Here is a 27,868-nt window from a genome sequence, read left to right as displayed (position 1 = left end):
GAAGGAAAGAAAACATTCTCAGGTTGTCAAGTTTATCTAAAAGCAGCATCTTGAAACCTAAGGAGGAAGGGGGGGCAGGGAGGAAGAAGGGGAAGGAAATAAAAGTTTTAGAACATGATTTAAGGCTAAGCTGCTTGATTACAAACCCCTTCTGTAAGGAGATGTATTAACCTAAGAAGAGATACCTTATATACCAAAGGATTAAAATATTTTGCCAATTTACATAAACAGAAATCTGGGAATGAATTATAAGAGCACTAAACCAGATAGGAATTTATTGATAAGGGTAAGCATTCCAGAGAATCTGCTTCCAATGTTTAGTTTGAGCAGCTGGAAGCGGCAACTACTCCTGATGAACTGTCACCTCTCTTTCATCTCATCCCTATCACTAGTTGATGTGGGAAGAAAATATTTGGGACTAGTTTACACATTGTTCTGTACAAGTATTATTCTGTACAAATATTATACAAATATTACTCTGTACAGATTATTCCGCACAATAAGCTGCCATCAGCCAGATTTGAGTGGCTGTGGCATTATAGCTTTACTCAGGATGATCTTGAATGACAAGGACAAAAGGGGCTAGTATAAACAGTATACTTAGCTGTTCATTTGCCCAGAAAGAGGGATGGGATGGCCAGATATACATAGACTTAACCCTTGCCTGGCACGACCTTAGGTCCTATTTATAATTTGGTATTGTATCACCACAAAGAATCTGTTCTGCCAGTTTTATGATCTCTGTTTTAACATCAATGCTGGTCAGTTGTTGTGTCTAAAAAGGGAGGGGGTATAATGAGGCCTATCTGACCTCATCCCATCATGGCTGGGAACTAAGTTTTTAAGGCTTTTCTGGAATCCCTTTGGCCAAGAGGTGGTCTGTTCAGTCTGTGGGGGGGTTTAAGATTTTATTTGTAGTTTAAAGTATCATACTATAAATTAAAATCCAATCCATGGGGCCAAGTTAAGGAATAAACACTTTCTCTTCCTGTAATCTACTTTTGGACACTTGTGCATCCACCTTTTTCATGAAGATTCTCTTCTCCCTAAAAAATAAATTCATGCAAACAGATGCTTGTGAGCCAGTGGCCCAACCAGTTCATCAGAAACATTCACTCTAAATAGCTTGGTGCCTAGTGTTCTTAGTACAGTCCAGTGTGATGTAATGAAGACAGGTTGATACGTTACTGATGCATTCAGTGACAACATTTCATTAAGAAGGCTGTTCCGTTTTACACATCTGAAAACCAGTTAGAAAGTGACATGATTTGGACGTTTCCTCCCCTCCAAATCACGTGGCAAAATGTGACCTCCAATGTTGGAGGTGGACTGAGAGGTGTTTGGGTGTTGGGGGCAGATCCCTCATGAACGTCTTCGTGCTGTCCTCACAGTACAGTGAGTTCTTACTCTATGAGTTCACGTGAGATCTGGTTGTTTAAAACAGCCTGAGTTTAAAAGAGAGAGCCTCCTCCCTCTCTCTTGCTCGCTGTCTTCATGTGATAGGCCTGCTCCCCCTTTGCCTTCCACCAGGATTGTAAGCTTCCTGAGCTCCTCTCACCAGAACCAGATATCAACATCACACTTTCTGTACAGCCTGCAAAACTGTGAGCCAAAATAAAACTCTTTTCTTTGTAAATTACCCAGTGTCAGGTATTCCTTTATAGCAATGCAAATGGACGAATGAAGAAAGAAAGGTTGTACATTTCCTAACTTCAGAAACTACAGTCTTTGTAGTTTTGTAGTACCTTTGTAAAGACAAAGGTCTTTCAACAGTTTAGTGCTTAGTGTTCTCATTAAAGTATAATGTTATAGAATGAACGTGGGCTGATAAATTATTGATGCATTAAAAGGCAACATTTCATTTAAAAAAATTCAAACTCGAAATCTCAGTTTAGAATCTTCCAAGTGAATGAGGACTTCTAACTCTGTTCAGGTCAAATGTCGCCCTCTCAGAGAAACTGACTGACCATGCTGTCTAAGGATAACAGCTTCCATTAATTTTGATTCTCTTACCCTGTTTTCTTTTTCTTCATAGCACTGATCGCTGTCCGACATTGTATTATATATCTATTTATTTATTATTAGTTTTCTATCTCCTTACTAGTATGTAAGCTTCATTAGAGCAGACTTTCTTTTGATTATCAGTATATCTCCTGTGCATATGACGGTGCCTGACACTTATCACCATTACATAATGATTTATTGAGTAAATGATTAAATGGTTTGTTTCCATGTTCATGTTCCAGCCAGACACATAGGCAGGTATTGTGGCTTATCTCTGAATTCCTTGGCACTGGCTGGCTCGTACCATAGACCCTTGCAAACAGTGAATAAATAAATTACCCTGATCCATCAGTGTGCCTGGATAGAAAAGACATGTAGGAATGCTGCACCACAGGATGTGCTATTAATACACTTATACACCACGGAATACTATGCAGCCATAAAAAAAGAATTGAGTTCATGTCTTTTGCAGGGACATGGATGAAGCTGGAAGCCATCATTCTCAGCAAACTAACACAGAACAGAAAACCAAACGCCACATACTCTCCTAAGTGGGAGTTGAACAATGAGAACACATGGACACAGGGAGGGAAACATCACGCACCGGGGCTGTCAGGGGATGGAGGGCAAGGGGAGGGAGAGCATTAGGACAAATAACTAATGCATGCGGGGCTTAAAACCTAGATGATGGGTTGGAAGGTGCAGCAAACCATCATGGCACATGTATACCTATGTAACAAACCTGCACGTTCTGCACATATATCCCAGAACTTAAAGTAAAATAAAAAATAATTAAAAAATACACTTAAATTTATTTTTAAACAAGATTGTTCTCTTGAGGTTAACTTATTACTACTTTGAGTTGCCAGGAGTGATTGCAAATTTCTTGGGAATCCTTAAGTCACCAAGAATAAAGACCACTTGTAATAGCTAAGGCATATTCAACAATAAAATTCTAGAGATTCAGGATATTTGATGTTTGCTATAACATTTCACTTTTGAGCTTTTATTCATTTAATAAATGTTTTATCACCTATGCTCAAGAACATTTTAAAGTGTCCATTCAAATCATTTCATTGGGCAAAACAATGTTCCTTCCCTAATTTCCCTCATCAGAATAGCCATTTTGTCTCTGTGCTCAGCCTATACCACCAGTTATTATTTCCTGTCCTTGTAATAAGCAACGTAGTTATTTATACATGCCCATTTCTCCCATAGCACATAACCTCTTGAAGGTTGGGAACCATGTCTTTGTCATTATTGTAACATCTCTTTCCATTCCCGGTGTTTAGTACGATGTGTTAAACGAAGTAGACACTCAAAACTTTTTAAAATTTAAAATTATTTTTATTTATGTAATCTGAGTCCTTTTAAAAAAACCACCTACACTATTTTAAATTCATTTGAACTTTGTCCAGTATCCTATGTACATTTGAAGTTTAACTACCAGAAAAGTCTTTTGAAGGCAGATCGAATCACGTTATTTTTTTCCCTTAAAAATCCCTCATTTCTGTCATGTATCCCCCATATTATTTATGTAATAGGTAAATTGGCCCAGTTTGCTACTTTGAAGTTGCTGAGCTGGTATCACAAGTCAGTCTCCTCTGTTTTAATCTCTGTTTAAAGAAAGTCACTCTGAAACGACAGATCTTTTGGTTTCTTATTTCTGCTTTCCTCCGTCCTCTTCGGCCTGTGAAGCCACCCTCCGCTGCTCAGCTGTTTCGGGAAATCGGAGCTGCTCGATTCACGTGTAGCAAATCAAAGCCAATTAGATCTGCGTTAACTTTGGTTTTCAACAATTTGTATTGTGAAAAGGTTTCTGTCCATGTTTGCCCTCATCTTGTCACCATTTAGACCCCTACATACACCGGCTCGCGGAGCCTCCAGCCATTCAGCGCTAGAAAATCGTGGGGACTACGCCTTAAAACCTTGAGCACCTGTTTGGTTCCGGAACGTCTGCACCTCCTTCCCTGAGGGAGAAAACGCCCCAGACATTCGCGTCAAAGGAAGTGTCTTCTATTTCCCTCAACGCAGGGCACCCGTTCTAGGAATGTTTGCATAAACACCGTAAACCTGCCTGGTACCACCATGAATGACACTCACCAGAGCTAGTTTAAAAAGAAAGCAAAGAAACAAACGCAAAACCCGAAACCCCATCCTCCACCGCATAAGTACTCGGAGGGGGAGCCCGCCCTCCCCTTAGTCAGAGGACAAAGGGGGCGTAGCTGAGCGCGCGGCGCCCACGTGACGGCGGAGAGCTGCGCGCAGGCACGTCGCGCCATCTGCCGTCATATCAGCTTATGGCGCCGGTCGCTGATTGGCTGGCCGCTCCAGCCTCCCGGCCCGCTTGCTGGCTGCCCACCTGCTAGGGCAGTTTGCAGAGCAGCGGCGTGCCGAGCGGCGGCGGACCACCTCCAGGTGGGGACGGTGGGTGGGCGGGGAAGGAAGCGGAATACACCTGAGCGGACCGGGCCGGGGGGCGATGGAATAAAAGAGGATGGAGAGATTTCAGCGCCTGGGACTCGGGTGGGCGAGGCGGAGGGTGTGCCCGGAGCTCGGGTTTTCTCCGCGCCGCGGTTGCTTAGCGAGTGCCCTCTGGATGCTAGGCGTTGGGCGGGTGCTAGGAACGCAGTGGTCATACGGATCCGAGTCCTGCGCCGAGTGGGAGGAGAAGCTGGCAGGTAGCCTGGCATCCCGAGGACTGGCGGCGAGGGCTGGGCCGGGGGACCTCGGGGCGTGGAGGGCTGCGCCACCTGGGAGTCGGGGAGGAGGGGCCTTCCGCTCGCGCTGGGAGGGATCGCGGGGCCGATGGGGAGGCCTGGATGTGAAAGAGCCGACGGTGGACGGGCTTGAAGAAAATGCAGTGTTTGATGTTGCAGATCTGTTACTCGAGGGAAGTCTGGTCTGGCTGCTGAACACGAATGCTTTACTTTTCCCTTCGTTCTTGGAGGGTTTTTTCTTTTAAGGGCCAAAAGAATCAGGCTGAAGAACTGGTCGGTATCAGAACTCCTGACCATTGCAAGCCTCTGTTGCTGCGGCGTAATTAGGATGAAGGGACTGAAAGGAAAAGGGAAATAGTCTGTTCCTTTTGCATCATAAAAGGAAAAATAATGTATACTGCCATCCCTGTGTTACAGCAGAGTAGATTTGGAGGTGGTGTAAGTGAAGAAACCAAGACCTCAGTACATAGAGTTTCCAAACAGGAAAGTTTGTGGCAGCTCGGTACTTTTAGAGGAAACCGTCTGGAAGTTATTTGTCTTTATATCACTATCATTTTTTAAAGTTTCTAATGATTGATACCTAATAAATAATAACTGATCCTTGATCATTTACAGAGTGCTCTTCCATTCGTTATGTAATGTAATTAATTTGCATGGGGTGGTACTCAGAATTCCTCATCTGCATATAAAACATCTTGAGAGATAACATAATGTGGTAGCAAAGAGAAAGGTTGTGGAATGTACATCCCAGCTGGTTTTTTTGTTATTGTTGCTTGCTACTGAACAAGTTATTTAAATACTCTGACCTCAGTTTCCCTATCTAGAAAGTGGGGAGCATAGAAGTACCTATCTCATAGAGCTATAGGGAATTATGTGAGGTTATACAAAAATAATACCTGGTTCTTAAAAAGTATTAGATGTTATTTTCTATAGTTTTTAAGTTAGAGCAAAAAGATAATGGTGGACTGAGTTGTTCTAAGCTTAATATTGTTATTATAACTGAGTTCTAAGAAGTTTTCTTAATTCTGCACGGACTAAGTATTTAAGTTTCTGTTTGAAGCAGTGGTACTTAATTTAGGGTTTTTGGGATCCCTAACTTCAGGGCTTATAACCCCTTAAAATTGTATGAGCTTGTAGAGGCACTGAGAATTTTTAAAAATTCGGGAGTTGACGACTTGAAGTAGTGGTGAAGAGGCTATAGAACTTGGCAGAAGTTCACGTACTTTGCAACTAGATTGTGTGTATTTGAATCCTAGCTCCAGCATTTATTTACTCTTACGACCTTATGCAAGTTACTTAAAATTTCTGTGCCCGGCTTCTTCATCTATAAAGTAATACTAGTACCTAACTTTTGAGGCTTCTTGAAAGGGTAAAATTAGTTAATATATGTAAAATATTTATATTACCTAGTATATATTAAATATTACTATCAACTACTGTCAGTTATTTTTCAAACAAAAATCCAGTGGCACCTATTTTATCTTCTAATGAAGTAATTTTGACTCATTTTTGATGGCCTTAACAGTGATAATCATATAGATGCTATTTTGTTGAGTACCTTTCTTGGGTCAAATGTCAAAAGTCTACTTAGTCTCTAAACCTCACAGCAATCAAACATGTTTCTGTTCTTTTTGGTTGCACCATACTATTCTAGGTATTGTATTGAAGTAGGGCTACATGGCACTATGGGGAACATGTAGATTGGTTCATCAACTGTTACCAACCTTTATTGATATAGCAATATCCTTTTCAATTATTAAATGTTTATGTTCTCTGATATTACTTAGTACCCTGTCCCTGCTACACCACCTCCCTTGGCAGTCTTCACCCCTATAACTTCAACTACTACCTGTATACTAACTAGGCTCGCTTTTGAACTTCACATTTATATTTCACATGTGGCCTATTGCTTGTATCTAAGATAGAAGATGAGCCACAGATAATTAGATTTTAAGATCTACATTGAACCTGTTGTGAACCCCAGATATCTGAGACAGGTCTCAGTCAATTTAGGAAGTTTATTTTGCCAAGGTTAAGGATTCACCCGTGACACAGCCTCAGGAAGCCCTGACAACATGTGCCCAAGGTGGTCGGGGACACAGTTTGCTTTTATACATTTTAGGGAGACATGGGACATCAATAAATATGTGTAAGAAGTACATTGGTTTGGTCTGGTAAGGCAGGACAACTCACAGTGGGGGCTTCCAGGTTAGAAGTAGATAAGAGACAAAGGTTGCATTCTTTTGAGTCCTTGATTAGACTTCCACTGAATGCACACATTTAGTCTGGCTCAGTGAGTCTGCATTTTTACATAAACAATAGGGCAGAGGAAGCAATCAGAAATCCATTTGTCTCAGGTGAGTCTCAGAGGGATGACTTTGAGTTCTGTCTGTCCTTTATCCACAAAGGAATTTTCTGAGGGCAAATTGTGAGGGAGGGATGTAGGTTCTCATCCTTGTAGCTGTCTTATTTAGGAATAAAGCGGGAGGCAGGTTTGCCTAACATAGTTGCCAGCCTGACTTTTAGCTTAGTGATTTTGGAGTCCCAAGATTTATTTTCTGTTCACACCATCATTCCTTACCCACCTCCTATTCCTACCCTACCCAAATCTGCTAGCTCTGCCAGTATTCCCTATTTCAATTACAATGACATCACCATCTACTTAGACCAGCTAATGTCTCACAGTCATCCTAGATTTCTCTCTCTTTCACTTCCCAGCAAATGTGGGTTATCCAAATACTATGGGTGTTTTTACTTGCACAAAATCTCTGCTGGCTAAACAGCCACTGCCCGAGGTCAGGCTATCATTTTCTCTGGATTGGTCTACCACAGGAACAACCAAACTAGTCTCCCTGCTTCTCACCGATAACCCATATTTCTTTTCTTTCCTTTTTTATAGTGACAGAGTCTCTCTGTGTTGCCCAGGCTGGTCTCGAACTCCTGGCTTCAAGCAGTCCTCCTACGTCAGCCTCCCAAAGCGCTGGGAATAAGCATTAGCCACTTCACCTGGCCTAGTACTCCAGATTTCGAATGGAATGGTTTTTATGAAATATGGGTCTGATTGTATCTTTTTCCTACCCAGAAATCTTTAGTGTCTCCCCATAGCGTGTGAGAGAAAGTCCAAATTCCTCAGCAGGACAGCAGATCCCTCCATGCGTAGTCTAACAAATCTCCTTTGCAAGTCCATCCCCTAACATGGTTTTCCCTCGGCTCCACCCCATCACCCTAACACCCACCAACCACACACGCAGTGAGCCATGAATGCATCATGCTCTTCCCTTGCTTTGCAGTTGTGACTTCTCTTTGGAATGGCTATCCCTAACCTTTTCTTTCTGGTGATGTCCTTCAAAGTCCAAATCTAATATCATATTTACTAGGAAGCCTTTTACCGTAAGCTGAGGTAGTTGTGTTGTCTTTTCTGATTTCATAGAATTTGCATATATATCTGTATTGCAGCACGTGTCCTATTGCTAGAATTGTTTTTGTAGTTGCCCTACCTTTAAGACTGATTTAGACTGTGTCTTTTTAATGTTTGTATGCTCATTACCTAGTGTAGTGCTTAACAATAAGTTCTTATTTGAATGAATTAACAATGGCATGTATGATGAGGAATACATGTTAATATCTGGCATTTGGTGCTAATTAAATTTTTCTTTTCCTGACAAAGTGAGGATATGTTTATAATTCATATCATAAACAAAGGGCCAAACTCCCTAATATATCAGGAGCTTCTAGAATTTGACTTTTATAAAGATACTAAAAACTCAGTGGGAAAACGGGCAAAGGATAAAAACAGATAAACACAGAAAAAAATATAAATTATTCTAAATATATGGAATGATGCTCAACTTTACTCATAATAAGGTAAATGCAAATTAAGTATACCCGAGATAGCCCTTCTTTCTTGATGAATATGTGAAAGTTTGATGATATCCCCTGCTAGTAAGATTGCAGAGAAATAGATAAGGTACTGTCCTACATTATTTGAGGACTACAAAGTAGTTAAACCCTTATGGAGAGCGATTTAGCAATATCTACCAAAGTTACGAGTGTGTAACTCTTTCGCTCAGCTCTTCTGCTTTTAGAAATCTGCCTAATGAGGGCCTGTCATTGTAGCATTATTTGTAAAGCAAAAAATTGGAACCTATCCAAATATCTAGATACGTGTTAAGTAAACACCTATATAACACTGAATTAGACATAATTCAGTTGAACTCACGGAAAGGGACACAGGTCTATAGTCCCTAGTCACAATTTGGAAGTCTGGAAAGCCCTGAAAAACCAAAAAGTGGTTTTCTTTTTGCTTTAAGTTCAGCTCTCAAACTCATTTGATGACAAATTCTCACTCCATCTGACTGAGGTGCCCATTGTGTCTTGGCACACCTACCAGGTATTCCTGGTGTTTTTTGTCTTGTTACTTTGGGTTTAACGTGGCAGTGTGGGAACTACCACCACATGTGACTTAAAGAATAGAAAAACAGATCGTGGACGTTTTATAGTGGTAGTAAGGACTAAGAATTGATGAAAAATAGGGAGACATTGCACAGGACCGAAAATGAAGATTCTAACCATGTTTTGGTTAAGTGGATTTCACAATAGGAAGTAAACAGATGCCACTCATTGCTTTGTTGATCATGAAAAAAGCTAGCATATATGAAGACCTGCTACTGAAGGATGTATTTAGTATTAACAAGGAAGAATTCAGAAACTTAGGAAGCAGTGTGGTGAAAAATATCTAAAAGTATGGCAAGAGTTAATTGAAAATTTACTTTCTAGACAGCTCTTTTATGCATTCTCCTCAACTGTAGGTTATAGTTTTTAATCATGTACTTTTACTTCACTGTGACCAGAATACAGCCTTTTCCTTTGGGTCTTGCTCTGTTGCCCAGGCTGGAGTGCAGTGGCACGATCATGGCTCACTGCAGCCTTGAACTCCTTAAGCAATCCTCCCACCTTAGCCTCCTGAGAGTAGCTGGGACCACAGGGCTGTACTATCACACCCAGCTAATCTTTGTATATTTTGTAGAGATGGGATTTCACTATATTGCCCAGGCTGTTCTCCAACCCCTGAGCTCAAGGAATAAGTCTGCCTCCCAAAGCGCTGGTATTACAGTCATGAGCCACCATGCCTGACCAGAATACAATCTTTTTCTCCAAGGAGTGCTACACTCTGGGAAAAAGCAAGTATATTGCTTGCACAGTTACGGGAGGCCTAGGAATCAAAACTTCCTTTAAGAGTTCAGTTGTAAAGATCCTATTTTCAAAATTACTTAATGCTTGAAATGATGTTGATAAATCAGCAATAATAAATGTTTAACATTTTAGCTGACAAATGAGGTTTGAAAATGAACCTGTAGATATTTTGGAAGATTTTCTATCACTAATGAGGTGATGATACCTAATCTCTTTAATTATACCATACATTTAATGGCCCAAACCATAAATACGTCAGGAGAAGCTGATGTTGAAGAAATGCTGAACATTAATCCTGATGCTTCTGTTAGGCACTTTTTGGGTGATGGGGACATTACTGAAAGGTTTCTAAATGCACATAAGTGTCACACATGTCCATGTGAAGAGACCACCAAACAGCCTTTGTGTGAGCAATAAAGCTTTTTTAATCACCTGGATGCAGGCAGGCTGAGTCCGAAAAGAGAGTCAGCAAAAGGAGTTAGGGGTGGGGCAGTTTTGAAGGATTTGGGTAGGTAGTGGAAAATTACAGTGAAAGGGGATTGTTCTCTTGCAGGTCACAAGGTGCTCAGTAGGGAAGCTTCTGAGCCAGAAGAAGGAATGTTACAAGGTAATGTCATCAGTTAAGGCAGGAACCGGCCGTTTTCACTTCTTTTGTGATTCTTCAGTCGCTTCAGGCCATCTGGATGTGTACGTGCAGATTTGGGCTCAGAGGCTTGACAATAGTGGGAAGATAGTAATAACTACATGAATGATTAAATGATGACTGTATTGTGAACACAAATGGGAAGATCACTGAAGCCATTATGTAAATAATCATTGCTTAAGCAGAAATATATTAATAAGACAGATGACATTGGTAGGTATCTTTTGAAAAGGTTATCTTGGATATTGTTGCTTTATCACTTGAGAATCTTGATCCTGGCCCATCACCAATGTCTAATTCCAACCTGATAGGCCCTTCTCTTTAAGATTCTCAATCAGATGTAATGAACAATTATTGCATGTATATATACATATACATGCACAAGTATTTAACTTTGATTTTATATGTATTTGAAAGTTTACTGAATTTTTCCTTTAAAAAGAGAATACATTATTATCTGTACCATTCTATTTTCCATTTATCGTTTATTACTACATATATAATTACATAAATTGTTAATATACAAATGAATTATAATACCGTTTACTATGTACTTATGCCACTTAATGTGAATATTCACATTTTCTAAACAAATATTTGATATGAGCTGGTCATGGTGACTCATGCCTGTAATCCTAGCACTTTGGGAGGCTGAGGTGGGCAGATTGCTTGAGTCCAGGAGTTTGAGACCAGCCTGGGCAATATAATGAGCCCTTGTCCATACAAAAAAAAATTTTTTTTAATTGACTGGGAATGGTGGTGCCCACCTGTAGTACCAGCTCCTCAGGAGGCTGAGTCAGAAGGATCACTTGAGCCCGGGAGGCAGAGGTTGCAGTGAGCTGAGATTACACTACTGCACTCCAGCCTGAATGACAGAGCAAGACCTTGTCTCTAAATAAATAAATAAATAATAAAAAAGAACCAAAACCCCCAAATATTTGATTTGTTTAATGACAGGGTGAAGTTTTGACCTTTGCAAAATGTATTTATAGGAATTTTGAATTCCGAAATAACATCTGATGCCAAATGTTTTAAGTAAGAATGGTAGTAGACCTGTACTATAAAAAAGGAGGAGATGGTGACTTCCAAAACAGCAGAGTAAGAATCTCTGAAAATCTCTTCTTTATAAAAAGCAACAAAACACTGACAGAAGTTGTCAGAATCAGCTTTTTTAGAACTCTAGAAATTAAAACTTTATAAGTTAAAGCTTTACAATACTCTTAGCAGCCTTTATTTGAGAAAAATAGTTGAATCTCAGTAAGAACAATGAGCTTTGGACATTTTCCGTCCTTTACCATCTCCCTTTCCCTGACTCCATGGTAGCCTTGAAAACTAAGCCTTACAACACAGTAACTGTGAAAAACAGCAGCCTGGATGGAAGGTATAGAATAGGTTTGCAGCCCCACCAAAGGCCATACAACCCAGAGAATCATCACCACTTGATCTCTCTGGCAATTCTCAAGGCTTGTGTTTATATGACCTGTCTTAGAGCTTGCTCAATATCATCCTGTCCCAAGGTGTTTTGTCAAGAAGAGTCATTATTTAACACATGACAGGTCTTAGAGGCACTGTTATCAGCTGGCACTAATGAAAGCCTGACCAAAAATACTTAAAAGGGAATACTGAGAAATGAGATATCCCTAGGGGGCTTTGAAAAGCTCTGATATTTTCCTGAGAATCTAGAATGATTCCCATGAGCAGGGCTGTTGCAGATACCCAAGAAAGGGGAGAAGGCCCTAATTTCCCCTCTTTGGCTGACCTTGAGGGTTTACGCAAGCAGTAAGTTCAGGCCAGTCAGTTTTAGACTGACAACTAAAGTATTGAAAGCATGGCCCAACATAGCACCTTGGCAAAGGCTGGGGGACTTACTGGTTCAAAGCACTTAAGAAAATCGCTCCAGTCGTTAGAGACTTGTAGCTGCACACAACAAATAAAACAGGTATATAATTAGTTCAGAGAATTACTTCACGCACAGCAACAACAAAAGCAACTTAAAGCCCTGGGGCAGGGTGGGTGGTGGTGCATACAGTCTGATGTTAAGAGTTACTCCATCATATTACTTAAAATATTCCATTTTCCATAAACAATTAAAAAACACAAACAGGAAAGTATGGCCTGTACACACAAAAAGGCAGTCAGTCAGTAGAAACTCTCTCTCAGAAAGCCCAGATGTTGGACTTACAAGGCAAATACTCTAAATCAACTACTACAAATATAAAAGAACTAAGGAATACCACGTTTAAATAACTAAAAGAAAGTATTAGAACAGTTTCTTCCCAAGTAGAGAATATCAATAAAGTGATAAAAGTTTTTTTTTTTTTTTTTAAAGAACCAAATGGAAACGCAGGTGTTGAAAAGTACAGTGAATGAAACAAACTGTCTTTCTTAATAGCAGATTTGAGCCAACAGAACACAGAACTTGAAGATAGGTCAATTGAGATTAAACAGCTGGGAAGCGAAATAAAATGATAGGAACAGAGACTTGGGACACCATCATGCATTTCCACATAAGCATAATGAGAGTCCCAAAAGGAGAAGAGAGAAAGGCATAGAAAGTTTAAGAAAGAGTGGCCTCAGACTCACCAAATTTGATGAAAAACTTTACACATCCAAGAAGCTCAACAGTATAGGGTTGGGGTTTCTTTTTGGGGTGCTGAAAATGTTCTGAAACTTGATAGTGGTAATGATTGCATAGCTCTGAGAATATGCTAAAAAACTAGTCAATCATATACTTTAAAATGGTGAATTTTATGGTATGTGAATTGTATCTCAATAAACCTGTTTCATGAAAAACAAAAAAAGGAGGAGCATGATCTTTACCTAGGGATGGAAAGATCCCCACGATACATATTCAGTTAAGAAAAAGGAACCTCACAGTGTATATAGTATGCCACGTTTTGTAAGGAAGGAGAGAAAAATTTGTCGTCGTTCCATCTTACATTAACAAACACTGTAAGGATTCTCAGGAAACTAATAGATATGGTCACCCAGAGAGGTGGAAATGAAATGACGGTGTGGTTTACAGTGACATGGACGGAAGCAAGGCTTTGCATTGTATATCTTTTCCTATCAATTTCTCATTTTGAAGTATATGTGTATTTTTTTTTAAGAAACTTTCTTAAATCCCTGTGGGAATTTAGTGGAGAAATCTCATAGGGAATCTAGTGAAGGAAATAGCCTACAAAGAAGTAAATAAGTATTTTGAGAATTTTCCTTACCTATGGGCTATTTTATTTCATAAATTGATGTTTGTTAACGTGGCCCAATATGTAGGAGATAAAGGCCATTTGAACACCTGAAATCTATTGTGGGTAGGCAATTTGCAGATTGGCTTCTTGTTCAAAAATTTCAGTTCAAGTGAGAGACATTTTAGATGCTGAACACATTTTCTTGTGCGAACAATGCAGTGAGGAATGAGTGAGTCGATCATAAATGATGGATTCCATAGTCAGATCACAAAAGCTGACCATGATATCACCGAACTGTATTGTAACAGGACTATGAGTATAGAATGGACTTAAATATGTACTGAACTGATGTATTTTAGAGTTTAAGCATCTGAAACAGGAGTTGGCAAACTATCTGTAAATGGCCAGGTAGTAAATGCCTTCGGTTCAACGGGCCATACTGTCTCTGTTGCAGTGATACAAGCCCACCTTTGTAGCAGAAAAGCAGCCACAGACAGTATGTAAACATCTGGGTGTAGCTGTGTTCCATAAAGATTTTTACAAAGCAGGCTCTGAGTTTGGCCCGTGGGCTGCAATTTACCAACTCCTGATCTGGAGTATTGATTACAGGTAGAGAAATAAATGTATTCCAGTTCTTAACACCAAGAATACATCTTCCTTTGTTCTGTCAATGGGAGTGTCAGAAGAACAGATAGTCCCAATTCTATGGTTGTGGTGGCAGCATGGATATCTTTTAGAGAATTTATCTTAGGTGTCAGCGCTGAAGCAAAAATCTCTGAAGTATGAGTCCTTGAAGGAGAGAGATGAGCTGAAACTTGTAGCTGAAAGAGGAAACTATTTGTCTGAATACCTAGTCCCCTGCATTCCCATCTTTACCACTTGCCATGCTGCCATAGGACGCAGTCGGGAAGGACACTGAAATGGAATTCGATCTGGGCTTGTGCCACTTAGCAGCTTGATGACCTTTCCTGGGCCTCAGTTTCTCTGACTGAACTTTAGTATCCCCGTACATAGTATGAAGAGATTGGACTAGAGATGATATCTAAGATCCCTTCTGGCTCTAAAGATGGCATGTAGGGGATTCTCATAGCAGCAGATGTACTACATATGACTGTTCTTAAATCAGGAACTTGAGATACAGTGTTTCTGAAAAATTTTTGCCTGGAAAAATATAGACATGGTAACTAATTGTCACACATGCTTATGCTTATCTTTTAGGGGCTAAGTGATGGATCTTGTACTCAGAGTTGCAGATTACTATTTTTTTACACCATACATATATCCAGCCACATGGCCAGAAGATGACATCTTCCGACAAGCTATTAGTCTTCTGATTGTAACAAATGTTGGTGCTTACATCCTTTATTTCGTCTGTGCAGCACTGAGCTATTATTTTGTCTTTGATCATGCATTAATGAAACATCCACAATTTTTAAAGGTAAGAAATTTTTTTACCTATTTTCTAATGATTAAAGTAAAAATAACAATATGATATATTTCTGAGATTTTTAGATTAAGCTGATTATATGTAACCATTAAATAAAATTTTGGAGACCAACCACAAATGGGTTAGATATTTTCATGAAGGTTAATCCCTGCTCTCCTTCCCTTAATTTAAGCAAATCTAACTTTTTAATAAAACTATAAGTGTAGTATCTTATCTTGCTAGATGCATATTAGAGCATTTTTATGCTGATATTGATGAGTAAATAAATGCATACATTTATGTAATTAATATATGACTTTCACAAACTGAAATGTGTATTTTTTTACCATGTTTTGTGTTTTGGCTAGATAGGTGATTCAAACTCAGTAGTTTTAAAGTTGTTTACAATCATTTTTAAATTTCAGTTGTTTGTACTTGTCAGTGACTCCGAGGACTGAACAGCAAAAAGAAAAAATAGAGAGGATTGGGGATGGAAGTTAATTAGGAAAGAAATGATGATTCTATAAATAGAAGTTTAGAATGCAGATTTGGGAGGAAGGAAAAAAGGTTTCAGAATTTAAAATACTTACTGCATTTTCTCAGTACAAAAGGAATGATTTTCTTACATACCTATTTTCATGTATTTAAAATTTTAATAGAAACAGTTTGGAGGTAAGCCACTTCATGTAAAAGAGATTTTAAAAATCCAGTCCAGAACAGTTTTATGCTAGTTTTGTTTAACATGGATTTTGTGATTTTTAAGTATTGGAAATTTCACTTTCAGAATCAAGTCCGTCGAGAGATTAAGTTTACTGTCCAGGCATTGCCATGGATAAGTATTCCTACTGTTTCACTGTTCCTGCTGGAGTTAAGAGGTTACAGCAAATTACATGATGACCTAGGAGAGTTTCCATATGGTAAGTAAATAACACGAGTGTCAGGAAGAGAGTAGTCTAAGCCAGGTTAGTTTCCTTAAAAAAACAAATCTGCCTCTTTTTTTTCATCTTTTAACATAATTACAAATTATTCCGTTGTTTTTTAATGTTCTATTTTCATGTGTTCATGTCTTGCCACATGTGCATTTCTTTAGTTTTTCTGTCAATCTAAAAGTCTGTTGTAGATGAGATTGTATCTGGCGGAAGATTGGAGTGATCAGAGATGGGTCCTTGCATTTGTTTTCTATTAATTATTGAATTCAACCTTCTAAAAAAAACTTGAGTAGCTTATGTAATTGCTGAAAGTTAAAAACAGATTTTAAAAATCCATTATCCTGCTTCTTAGAAACTGTAACTCTTCTGGCATACAACCACCCACTTTTCTGCGCCTATATACTTCATCGTTTACGTTACACAAATGAAGTCCTGAGGTGCATAGTGGTTTGGGCTCTGAATTTTGTTTCTCTTAGCAACTTACATGGTTGTATTTTCATGTCAAAAAATCTTGAGATTATGTAATATATTAGTCATAGTGCTGTGTGGATATTCATAAGCTATGTAAATGATACCTAATTGTTAGACCTTCAGATTGTTACTCTTTTTTGTATTATAAACAGTCCTGTAGTGACTACACTTTTGTGAAATTCTGAAACTTTTTCAAGATACATTTCTAGGATCTAGTATGTAAAAAGCAAGAATCATAGTATTTATTGAAGGCTGATATGTGTCAGTGACGGTTCTCAGCTCTTCACAAGAATCAGTTCATTGTTTTCCTACAATTCTATGAGATAGATACTATCACTGTGCTCCTTTTATAGGTGAGTCAATGAGGTGTACAGAGAGTTTCAGTAACGAGTTGGTGGTAGATCTGAGACTTGGACTCAGGCTTGCAGGCACCAGCACCCCCACACTTTAAGTAAGAAGTTAGTTATTGCTGGGCGCGGTGGCTCAAGCCTGTAATCCCAGCACTTTGGGAGGCCGAGGTGGGAGGATCACGAGGTCAGGAGTTTGAGACCATCCTGGCCAACATGGTGAAACCCCATCTTTACTAAAATACAAAAAATTAGCGGGGTGTGGTGGTGTACACCTATAGTCCCAGCTACTTGGGAGGGTGAGGCAGGAGAATCCCTTGAACCTGGGAGGCAGAGATTGTGCCACTACACTCCAGCCTGGGCGACAGAGCAAGACTCTGTCTCAAAAAAAAAAAGAAAAAATAAAGTCAGTTATTCAGAAGATGGAACAAAAAATTGTATACTAGAGTAATGAATTGGCTGGGCTTTGAAAAATGGATGATTATGAGTTAAAATATAGGTTCTTGAACCCCTATAAGGAAAGGTACAGAGGTAAAACTTCCAAGACAGTGGGAAGACATTGAGTAAACCTGCCCGGTTAGAATAGAAATACAGGAGTGATGAGGTTGGAAAGATCCGAAAGGGTTGGCGTATGGAATAAAGGCTAAATTGAAAGTATTTAGTGGAAAGTATATTTTAAGCAGAGAGATAATGTGTAAAGATGGGTTTTAGGAAGATTAATATGAAGGAAGTGATGATTCCCAGAGATTTAAATAATAAAGATGTCTTAGGAGTATCCTGTCTCATAAATATCTTTATAGTTTAATTAAGAAGTACTTTAGGTAGAACATTTCAAGTACTTATGAGAGGGAAATGAGGAAATGACCAGATTCCAAGAAGCCAGGAGAGATTAGTTTATAATATATTGAATTAGCCAAAACAGATCATTTATAGTGTTTGAGTCTAGGATCCCATTTTGCACTTAGATGAACATGTGAAAAGTGAACTCTAATCCTAGGAACTGAGTTTTGATTCTTCTGTTTCCCGTTTTCTTTTTTAGGATTATTTGAACTTGTCGTTAGTATAATATCTTTCCTCTTTTTCACTGACATGTTCATCTACTGGATTCATAGAGGCCTTCATCATAGACTGGTATATAAGGTAAAGTCATTTGTGGTGAAAAGAGAAAAAAGGTTACACATGTCAGCAATGTATGATTATAAATTCTGTTCTCTATTTCCAAGAATTTCCTCTAACCATGTTAAATGTCTAAGTAGCCATAGTCATAACAGGTACAGGGTACATTTTGTTCGTATTCTTCTTTATGGGTCTAAGGGGCTGTCTTAAAATTCTTCTGTTCCGGTAACAGGTACACATGGACTTACAGAGGGAACAATAGACATTAGAGACTCCGGAAGGTGGGAGGATGGGAGAGGAGTGAGGGATGAGACACTCCCTATTGGGTACAATGTGCACTCTTCAGGTGCTGGGTACACTAAAAGCCAGACTTCACCACTATGCAGTATATCCATGGAACACCACTGCACTTGTACTCATAAATCCATATAAAATTATACTGTTTTAGGGCAAAGAAGGACATTTTATAGAATAAATAATTTTGCTGATCTCTACAGGGTTTGTTAGTTAGGTCGTTTCCAACATGAGTATGAGAAACTAAGTTGAATGTTGCACGGGGTAAAGTTTGCAGTGCTAATTGTGTCCTTTTCTTCTGTAGCACCTGCATAAACCTCACCATATTTGGAAGATTCCTACTCCATTTGCAAGTCATGCTTTTCACCCTATTGATGGCTTTCTTCAGAGTCTGCCTTACCATATATACCCTTTTATCTTTCCATTACACAAGGTGGTTTATTTAAGTCTGTACGTCTTGGTTAATATCTGGACAATTTCCATTCATGATGGTGATTTTCGTGTCCCCCAAATCTTACAGCCATTTATTAATGGCTCAGCTCATCATACAGACCACCATATGTTCTTTGACTATAATTATGGACAATATTTCACGTTGTGGGATAGGATTGGCGGCTCATTCAAAAATCCTTCCTCTTTTGAGGGGAAGGGACCACTCAGTTATGTGAAGGAGATGACAGAGGGAAAGTGCAGCAGCCATGCAGGAAATGGCTGTAAGAATGAAAAATTATTCAACGGAGAGTTTACAAAGACTGAATAGATTATTGCCCAGTTATTCTTAAGTAAGGACAAAGAAGGAAATACCATATTTCTTTTTTTAATAAGGAAAAAATAATCTCCATACAGCCAAGATACATAGTTAAGTAAATGGTATCATTTGGAAATCAGCATCGTGGGCACTGCTGAGGAATGATCCTAGTGGTAGGTCAGAAGAAGATGCTGTGAACGCCAGGATTTTAATCTTATGCTTAAAATGCCAGATGTTGTTCAGGGGACAACTTGTATCTTTCTAGCAGCAGATCTTTAGTTTGTATAGCCTCAACAACAATTTTAAATAAGATGGAGAATAAGTTATTGAGGGGACTAGGCTATATGCATTTGCCTTCATCCACCCATTTTTATTAAGAATCATTGTGCTTAATAATACCAAGACTAAGCACTATAACCAAGAAATACTAATATAAAGATTGTTTCTTGCTTCAGGAATGGTTAATTCTTCAATGTTGGTATGATAATGATAACTTGTAGTACTTTATTCAAGTAAAAACATCAGTGTGGAAAAGAATTCTGATACATTAGCAGCTATGTAAATGACCTGATTGATAGCAGGTGTAATAAGACTAGCGTCTTCCTACACATAGGAGGCTCATTCTCTGGGCACACTGTCACCTATTACATTTTACTGATTAATAAATAAATTGGAATCTAAAAATATCGATATCACCATGATTTAATCCAGATCTGGGATTATGTAACTAAACATTGTGATGATTATTATTTAAAACCATTATTTAATAAGAGTAAAAATATGTGAATCTGGATATATTTTAAAAAAGAAGTTTGATGCCCAGATAATATATTAGGCACTACTGATTTTTTAGTTAAATTGAGGCACTACAGTTTTGATGTTTGAAAGTTACAAACCTGTAATTTTTTTGTAAAGCAGATAATTGCCAAATACCTAGGCCCATTGCTGATGATTAGTTTTAAAATCTTATTCCTCCTCTTCTCCCCTCACTTTTCCCTACTTCCTCTGCAAAAAGATTTAGCAAATACTTTCATAAGGAAATGTGTGTTGTAACAAATATACTGCAAAAACATAGTTTGTAAAGGCATTCCATAAGCTATTTATGTAAAATCAGTAAAAGTTGATCATTATAATTAAACTGTATCAGTTAAATATTATAGCAGCACAGAGTATTCTTTGTACAGATTTTGTACCAATTTGAAGCCACAGAAATGATGTGGATTGTTAAATGTGTTTCAGAACATCCCCAGACACTCAGTGTCACAGGGGGAAAGAAGTGGGTACCACATTCTGTTTATATTTCACATTTTAACTAGATTTGAGTGTTTTAGCAAGAAATCAGTCTTAAAATCTAATGTCTGGGATCCAGAAGGAAATGTCTTTAATCTGTGAGTTATTGTCACAATGTCATCTTATTTAAATGTACCAATTAGTATTTTGTAATAGGCAAATGTCATTTAGTGCTTTTCACCAATCCTACTCGTCCCCGGTGCTCCGCCTTGCCTAAGAAAAGGAAATTACAGAGAAGTAAACTTTATTTCCTAATATAATGTCAGCTGATGTTTATTGAGCTTTTCCTCTTTGCCCGGAGACTAGGACCCAAAGAAGTTAAGTAACTATTCCCAGGTTTATTTCTCTCTCATATAATGTCCCATGTGGATGTTTGTGGTCAGTGGACAGCTTTCCACCTAGTCATTCTGTGACCCAGGCTCCTTCCTCTTGGGGCTCTGCCTTTCTCACAGTCCATAGAGCCCTCTTTGTTGAAAGAGCACATAGGAAAAGAAGGAAAAGTCTGCGCGGAAAATGTTTCTGGGTTAGGCCTGGAAGTGGTGCATATCTCTTCTGCCCACGTTCCTTTGGACAGAACTCCATCACGTGGCCCACCTAGAGAGATTTTGGGAAATGTGTCCAGCTGTGTGCCTGGGAGGAAGGGGGCACCATTTTCTTGAGCAGCTAGCCAGTTTGCCATATTTGTGTTGTTTATTTTCCTCTTCTTGATGTTGAAATGGTGAATGAGCCATGAAGTATTTTAGGTTATCCACACACTAATCGTCTCAGTGTCTTTAATTCTGTAGCTCCAGTATGAATGTTAAACCTTCCCCTAGATTCTTATTCCTATATAACTAATAGAGAAGAAAGGACAGCTTCCTATGGGGAAGACAGAGGCTTCCTCATAGATGTTAGGAATAATCAAACTTGCCCTTGCCCTTTCACTCATCTCAAATTCTGGTCTTTTAAAGCAGCGTTATATTAAGTTGTCCTAACATTTTAATATACACTACTGCTACATTCTCCTATTTTCTATTAGAGGAAGTCAGAGAATATTTATGGAAATGAGGACCCAAATTACCTTCTACAGATGACTTTGAAATCTTTTATAGTTACAGGACAGAAAGTGAAAATCAAGGTTACGTTTTCTACTTTTGTGGTAGAAATTGAGAAGTGGGTGGCTATGGTTCGAGAAGACCTTTCAGAAACACAGAGACTGAGTCTTTGTCTTCTATCCTGTCTCTGCAATACTGAGTGAATTTCCTCATACCCTTGTATCATGTTTTCCTCCCATCTTCTAGAAGCTGGGGACAGATTTCGAAGAGAATTATACAAGTTTAGTTTTTTGATACATGGAGTTTACAGTGTATGCAGGTTATTTATGTAGAGAGGAGGTCTGGGAGAAAGATGGAAACTAGGGAGATGACTGAGAGCAAAGATATTTGGGATTAACACAGAAGAGAAGTTTGAAACCATGAGATTGCCACAGAGAGCACGAAAAAAGATAATTCAGACACTAACCAACTTGAGAGGGTGCAGTGGTCTGAATGTGTCCTCCAAAATTCATATGTGGAAATGTGTTTGCCAGTGAGATAGTATGTAGAAGTGGGGCCTTGAGGAAGTGATTAAGTCATGAGGGCTCTGGGATTAATGACTTAAAAAGAGGTGTGAGGCAGCTGTTCAGCCCTTCTGTTTCCTGTCCCTTTTTTTTTTTTTTTTTTTTGAGACGGAGTCTTGCTCTGTCGCCCCAGGCTGGACTGCAGTGGCGTGATCTTGGCTCACTGCAAGCTCCGCCTCCTGGGTTCACGCCATTCTCCTGCCTCAGCCTCCCGAGTAGCTAGGACCACAGGCACCCGCCACCACCATGCCCGGCTAATTTTTTGTATTTTTAGTAGAGATGGGGTTTCACCGTGTTAGTAAGGATGGTCTTGATCTTCTGACCTCGTGATCCACCTGCCTCGGCCTCCCAAAGTGCTGGGATTATAGGTGTGAGCCACCGCGCCCGGCCCTTTCTGTCCCTTCTAACATGAGGACCCAGCAACAAGGTACCATCTTGAAAGCAGAAACTGGGGACTCAGCAGACACCAAACCCACTGGTGCTTAACTGTGACTTCCCAGCCTCCAGAGTTGTAAGAAAATAAATTTCTATTATTTATAGATTACCCAGTTGAACATACTTTGTTAAGGCAGTACAAATGGACTAAGACAAGGGGGAATAAACTTGCATTCCTGATCTTCCCAACTTCTTCAAATTCACAACACTTGAATGACAGTCTTATTTCAGTACTTATTGCTATCACCTATTACTTTTATGTGTGTCTTATCTATTTGAGATGCCAGATTCCTTGGAAGTAGAGACCGTGTCTGAATCATCATTGTATTAAACCACTCATCCTTAACAAATGCCCAAGATATGGTTAAAGTTCAATAAATACTTTGTTGAATTTATTAATAAAATGGCAGAAATGTCATTCTCTTCAATATATGTTTAATAAATCCCTGATAGGTGCCAAGCACTGCACTAGGTAAAAATTCTCTTCTGATGCTTTTTGGCCAACAATTTTTTTCTCATTTATTCATTCGCTGACATTTGCTGAGTGCCTTGGAGGGGTCAAAAGGGGAAGTAATGAGAAATCAAAGATGGTCCCTACATCAAGGATAAACTATCTTTTTTTAGTCACTCAAAGTCATAACCCTTTGGAAACAAAACCCACCAGTACCCCAGATTTTGACCACAGGTAAATCAGTACTACAAGGACTGGTTAGCGGGTTGAATGAATCTGTATACTCAGCACTTAACACAGCACTCTGGGTAAAAGAAAAAAGATCCTCAAAGATATTAGTTGGTTACATCAAGAAAGGGCAAACCTAGGAGGTTAATCTATAACTTCATCTCAGAGGAATAGGAACTTTGGAGATAAACAGGGTCTGCCACTTGCAAGTTGCACCATCCTGGTTTCTCCATCTGTAAATTGATTAAAACACTGCCTATCTAATAAGATTAAATAAGTTAGAAGCATTCAGTTAAATGGCAGCTGAAGCTATTGTTCACGTAAATTGTGCTTGATGCTTTTTCTTTCTAGATTCAATGATTATTGTCATTTTACCTCGATAGGCCCTCAATAGAAATCAGTCGCACAGGGCAGAAGCCTAGGTATTTTCACCTTAAAATTGGAGGGTGAAAGACATTGAGGTGAAGTAGAGATAGAGGGTACACAGAAAAATCGTGTAAGTAAAACTAACATTGTTAACATTATTTACTGTAAGTTATCTTTGTAAGAGTGGTAAAATACATACATTATGTGTTGTTACATAATTTCATTTAAAAAAAGCATCACTTTGTGTTTTTTTATATTGCTATAAACCATAAGGCCAGTCTACAAGGTTTGTAGATAAAATAGAAACATACCTTCCTTGAAAAGCAGAATAAATTTCTTAAGAAAAGCAGGAAGGAAGTGTTTGAACCATGTGTCAACAAGCTTTACTGTCAAAGCAGGCTTTTGGTATGGAAAGAAAAATACTTATAAATACTTGTTTTAATATTTGCTTTATTAAAATACATTTAAAATACAGCATTTTTAAATCTCTAAGCTCAACTTGAAGATATAAGAACAGTAAATTTGATAAAAATGAGAAATTACATTCCCATTTCTTTAACAATTTGTAAATTCCAATTATCCTGAACATTTAATACCACTTACATATTTTATTAATCACATTTTCTTAAACATTTGATAAGAGATTTAATATTTTGATCCAGCTACCAAAAAGGCAGACTTGTGTACTTGACAGATTTTTCTAAACACTTGACAACTCACGATTCAAACATAAACACAAAATAGCATATCAAAAGTTAATCACTCAGTTGGAAAGCATTCATACCATAGGCTTTTATTCATTTCTTGAATAATTTTGTTATATCTTCCTCTTTTAGGCTGCAATGAGCTATAATTGCACTACTGCACTCCACGCTGGGTGACAGAGCAAGACCCTATCTCTAAAAATAAAAAAGTATATATATATAAAAGTATCTTCTTATTATAATTTAACTCATTAAGCCATTTATTTAGATGGAAACTTGCCCCCCTGACATGTGCTATGAAACAAATAGAAACCTAGAAATTTAGTGCATATTCAAATATTCAGACAGACACTGGTGTGGTGACTTTTGTCTATTGCTTCATTGGGACATTTTTTCTTTCTGATCAACTTAATGAAAGTATAATTTACTATAATTAAGTGTAGCCATTTTTACTGTAGAGTTCAATGATCTTTGATGAATGTGTACACCCATGTAACTACCACCCCCAATCAAAGTAAAGAACATTTTCTTACCAGAATAAATTTCCTCTCCCTTTGCAGTCATTCTCCCCAGCCCTAGGTCACCACTGATCACCTTCTGTTACTGGAAGGTTAGTTTTCTTCCCTGATTTAGAATTTCATATAAATTAAATCAGATAGTATATATTCTTGTGTTTAGTTTCTTTAGCTTAACATGTTTAGAGATGCTTGCTGTTGCATATGTCTGTAGCTTCTTGTTTTTATTGCTGATTAGTATTTCATTGTAATATACCACAGTTGGTTTATGTATTTGCTGATGAATATTTGTGTTATTTCCAGTGTGGGATTATTATGAATAAAGTTGCTACAAGCATTTGTGTACAAGTCTTTGTGTGGATATATGTTGTTATTTCTCATTGGTAAATATCTGTTAGATTTGCTGGGTCATAGGGAAGAGATATATATGTATACATTTAATTTTATAAAACACTGTGAAACTATTTTCCAAAGTGGTTGCACCATTTTACCCTCCTGCTCCCAATGATGAGAATTCCATTTTTCCCACATGTTCACTAACAGTATCGTCAGTCCTTATTTGTAACCATTCTAGTGGGTGTGAGGTAGTGTCCCACTGTGGCTTAATTTGCGTTTTCCTGTGACTAATGATGTTAAGCACGTTTTTCCTGCTTTTTTTTTTCTTTTTCAAACTTTTTATATATTCTGTAAAGTATCTGTTCAAATCTTTGGCCATTTTAAAAATTAGGTTGTTTTTGTGTTATTGACTTATAAGAATTTGTATATATTGACAAAAATTCTTTGTTAGATATATGTATTACCAATATTTACTCCAATTTAGCTTGTCTTTTCATTTCCTTACTATCTTTTGATAAGGAAAAAATGTTTAATTTTTATTCAGACCACTTTATCAATTTTTATCTTTCATAGCTATTGCATTTTCTGTCCCACCTAAGAAATCTTTGCCAATCCCAAAGCAAGCCTGGAATTTCCTTTGTGACAAGGTTTTTGATAATGAGTTCATGTTTTCCTCTCTTCCTTTGTCAATTTTGATATTTTTCAAGAAATTGTTTACTACATTTAAGTAATAAAATTTTTTGCCATAAAGTTGTAACATTCCCTATTTCCCTTTTAATGCCTATAGGATCAGTAGTTATATTTCCTATCTAATTCCTAATATTGATGATTTGTGTTTGCTCTTTTTCTTGATTAGTCTAAGATAAAATTAATTTCATTGATTTTTTTTTTTTTAAGACAGGGTCTCACTCTGTCATCCAGGCTGGAGTACAGTGGTTTGACCACAGCTCATTACAGCCTCAACCTCCTGGGCTCAAACAATCCTCCCTCCTCAGCCTCCCAAATAGCTGGGACTACAGGCACATGGCAGCACACCCAGCTATTTTTTTTTTTTTTTTTTTTTTTTGTAGAGATGAGTTCTCACCATGTTGCCAGGGTTGGTCTTGAACTCCAGGGCTCAAGCAATTCTCCCACCTCAACCTCCCAAAGTGCTGGGATTACAGGCATGAGCCACTGTGCCCAGCCCAATATTACTGATCTTTTAAAGAACCAATTGCTATGGGCCGAATGTGTCCCACAAAATTAGTATGTTAAAACTTAATTGCCAATGTGGTAGTATTAAGAGATGTGACATTTAGGAAGTTATTAGATCATGAGAGCTCCGCCCTTGTGAATGGGATTAATGTCCTTATAAAAGAAGCTACAGAGAGCTGACACTCCAGTTTTCCTGTTCCTTCTGCCACATGAAGGCACAGCATTCATCCCCCAACCCCATCCCCAGGGGATACAGCATTCAAGGTGCCATCTTGGAAGTAGGTACTGGGCCCTTGCCAGACACCCAACCAGCTGGTGCCTTGATCTTGGACTACCCAGCCTTCAGAACTGTGAGGAATAAATTTCTGTTGTTTATAAATAACCCAGTGTCAGCTGTTTTGTTTTAGCAGTACAAGCAGACTAAGACACCAACTTGTGGCCCTGTTGATTTTTCTCTATTGCTTGTCTTCAATTTCATATTTTTTTTTCTTTTTTTTGAGATGGAGTCTCACTCTGTCGCCCAGGCTGGAGTGCAGGGGCGTGATCTTGGCTCACTGAAACCTCCGCCTCCCAGGTTCAAGTGATTCTCCCACTTCAGCTTCCTGAATAGCTGGGATTACAGGCGCACACCACCACGCCCAGCTAATTTTTGTATTTTTAATAGAAACAGGGTTTCACCATATTGGCCAGGCAAGTCTCGAACTCCTGACTTCAGGTGATGTGTTTGCCTCGGCCTTGAAAGTGCTGGGATTACAGGCGTGAGCCACTGCGCCCAGCCTCAATTTCATTAATTTCTGCTCCTGTATCTTTCTAATTATTGTGTATTTAAGTTGCCTTTTTTTCCCCTAGCTTCTTAAGATGGAAGCTCAGATCATTTATTTTTTTCTTTATAAATGTAAACATTTAAAGCCACAGCATTTCCTATAAGGACTGCTGTAGCTGTATCCCACAAATTTTGTTATGTTTTCATTATTAGTTCAAAGCATTTTATATTTCTGATGGGATTTCTTCTTTGACTAGTGGTGTGGTGGGCTTGTATTGTGTTACCTTACCTGAGCCAGAGCTCTGTTTCTCAGAATTACTTTCATGCATAGTTACAGGTTAGCATGACTACAATGGGATAGGGGTATACAGGCTACACGAGACTAAGATTTAGAAGGTGGAAGTGGAGCAGTAGCCATCTTTCTATGCTTGGGAAGATGGAGCAGTCCACAAAAACACTTGCAATCCGCCCAGGTGTTGTCACTTCATTGGCCTGAGGCAGCAGCTGCAGCTCCTTTCTGATCCTCCTTTAGCTTCTCCAAATTCCAGGCCTGATGTGTGTTTAACTTCACGATGAAGGGCTGCAACCTCTGATGCGGGACAATGCCACCTCAAAGTTGAGGCTTGGAGATGGTGAAAGAATGACAAAGGGGCCGGTCTACCATCCTGAGTTGTCCTGCTCAACCTTCCAAGTTCTAGTTTGTTCTTGCCTCCCCCACCTCACAATCATTATCTTTCCTTCCTGACATCCTACTCTTCAGACTCCAGATTCCAACGCCAGACACAGGAAGAGTCATCTCATATAGACCATGTAAGTAGCCTTCACAGTTGTCTGTGGTCAAATCTCTTTCGCTGATGGAACACCGATAAAGAATTTGGCACTGAAAGTGGTTCCAGCGATTAGAAACTTA

At 38.6% G+C, this 27,868-nt stretch overlaps 1 protein-coding gene across 2 annotated transcripts; it reads left to right on the top strand.

Moving 5' to 3' along the window:
* The first annotated feature begins 4,277 nt into the window (after nt 1-4,277).
* Nucleotides 4,278-25,013, top strand: SC5D (sterol-C5-desaturase). Of its 2 annotated transcripts, none has more exons than XM_003253295.2 (5): nt 4,278-4,422; nt 14,967-15,186; nt 15,959-16,091; nt 17,961-18,061; nt 18,636-25,013. In XM_003253295.2, exons 2-5 carry the CDS (start codon nt 14,977-14,979, stop codon nt 19,089-19,091), a joined length of 900 nt encoding a protein of 299 aa, XP_003253343.1. In that variant the 5' UTR covers nt 4,278-4,422; nt 14,967-14,976; the 3' UTR covers nt 19,092-25,013. The 2 variants fall into 2 exon arrangements, with proteins under 2 accessions (XP_003253343.1, XP_030684912.1); XM_030829052.1 differs by lacking the exon at nt 4,278-4,422 and adding an exon at nt 10,711-10,773.
* The last annotated feature ends 2,855 nt before the right edge of the window (nt 25,014-27,868 follow it).

The sequence above is a fragment of the Nomascus leucogenys genome, chromosome 15, assembly GCF_006542625.1.
Source record: "Nomascus leucogenys isolate Asia chromosome 15, Asia_NLE_v1, whole genome shotgun sequence".
In the NCBI taxonomy this organism is placed as follows: Eukaryota; Metazoa; Chordata; class Mammalia; order Primates; family Hylobatidae; genus Nomascus; species Nomascus leucogenys.
Note: the sequence above shows the minus strand (reverse complement) of the source record. Positions and strands in the feature narration are given on the sequence as shown.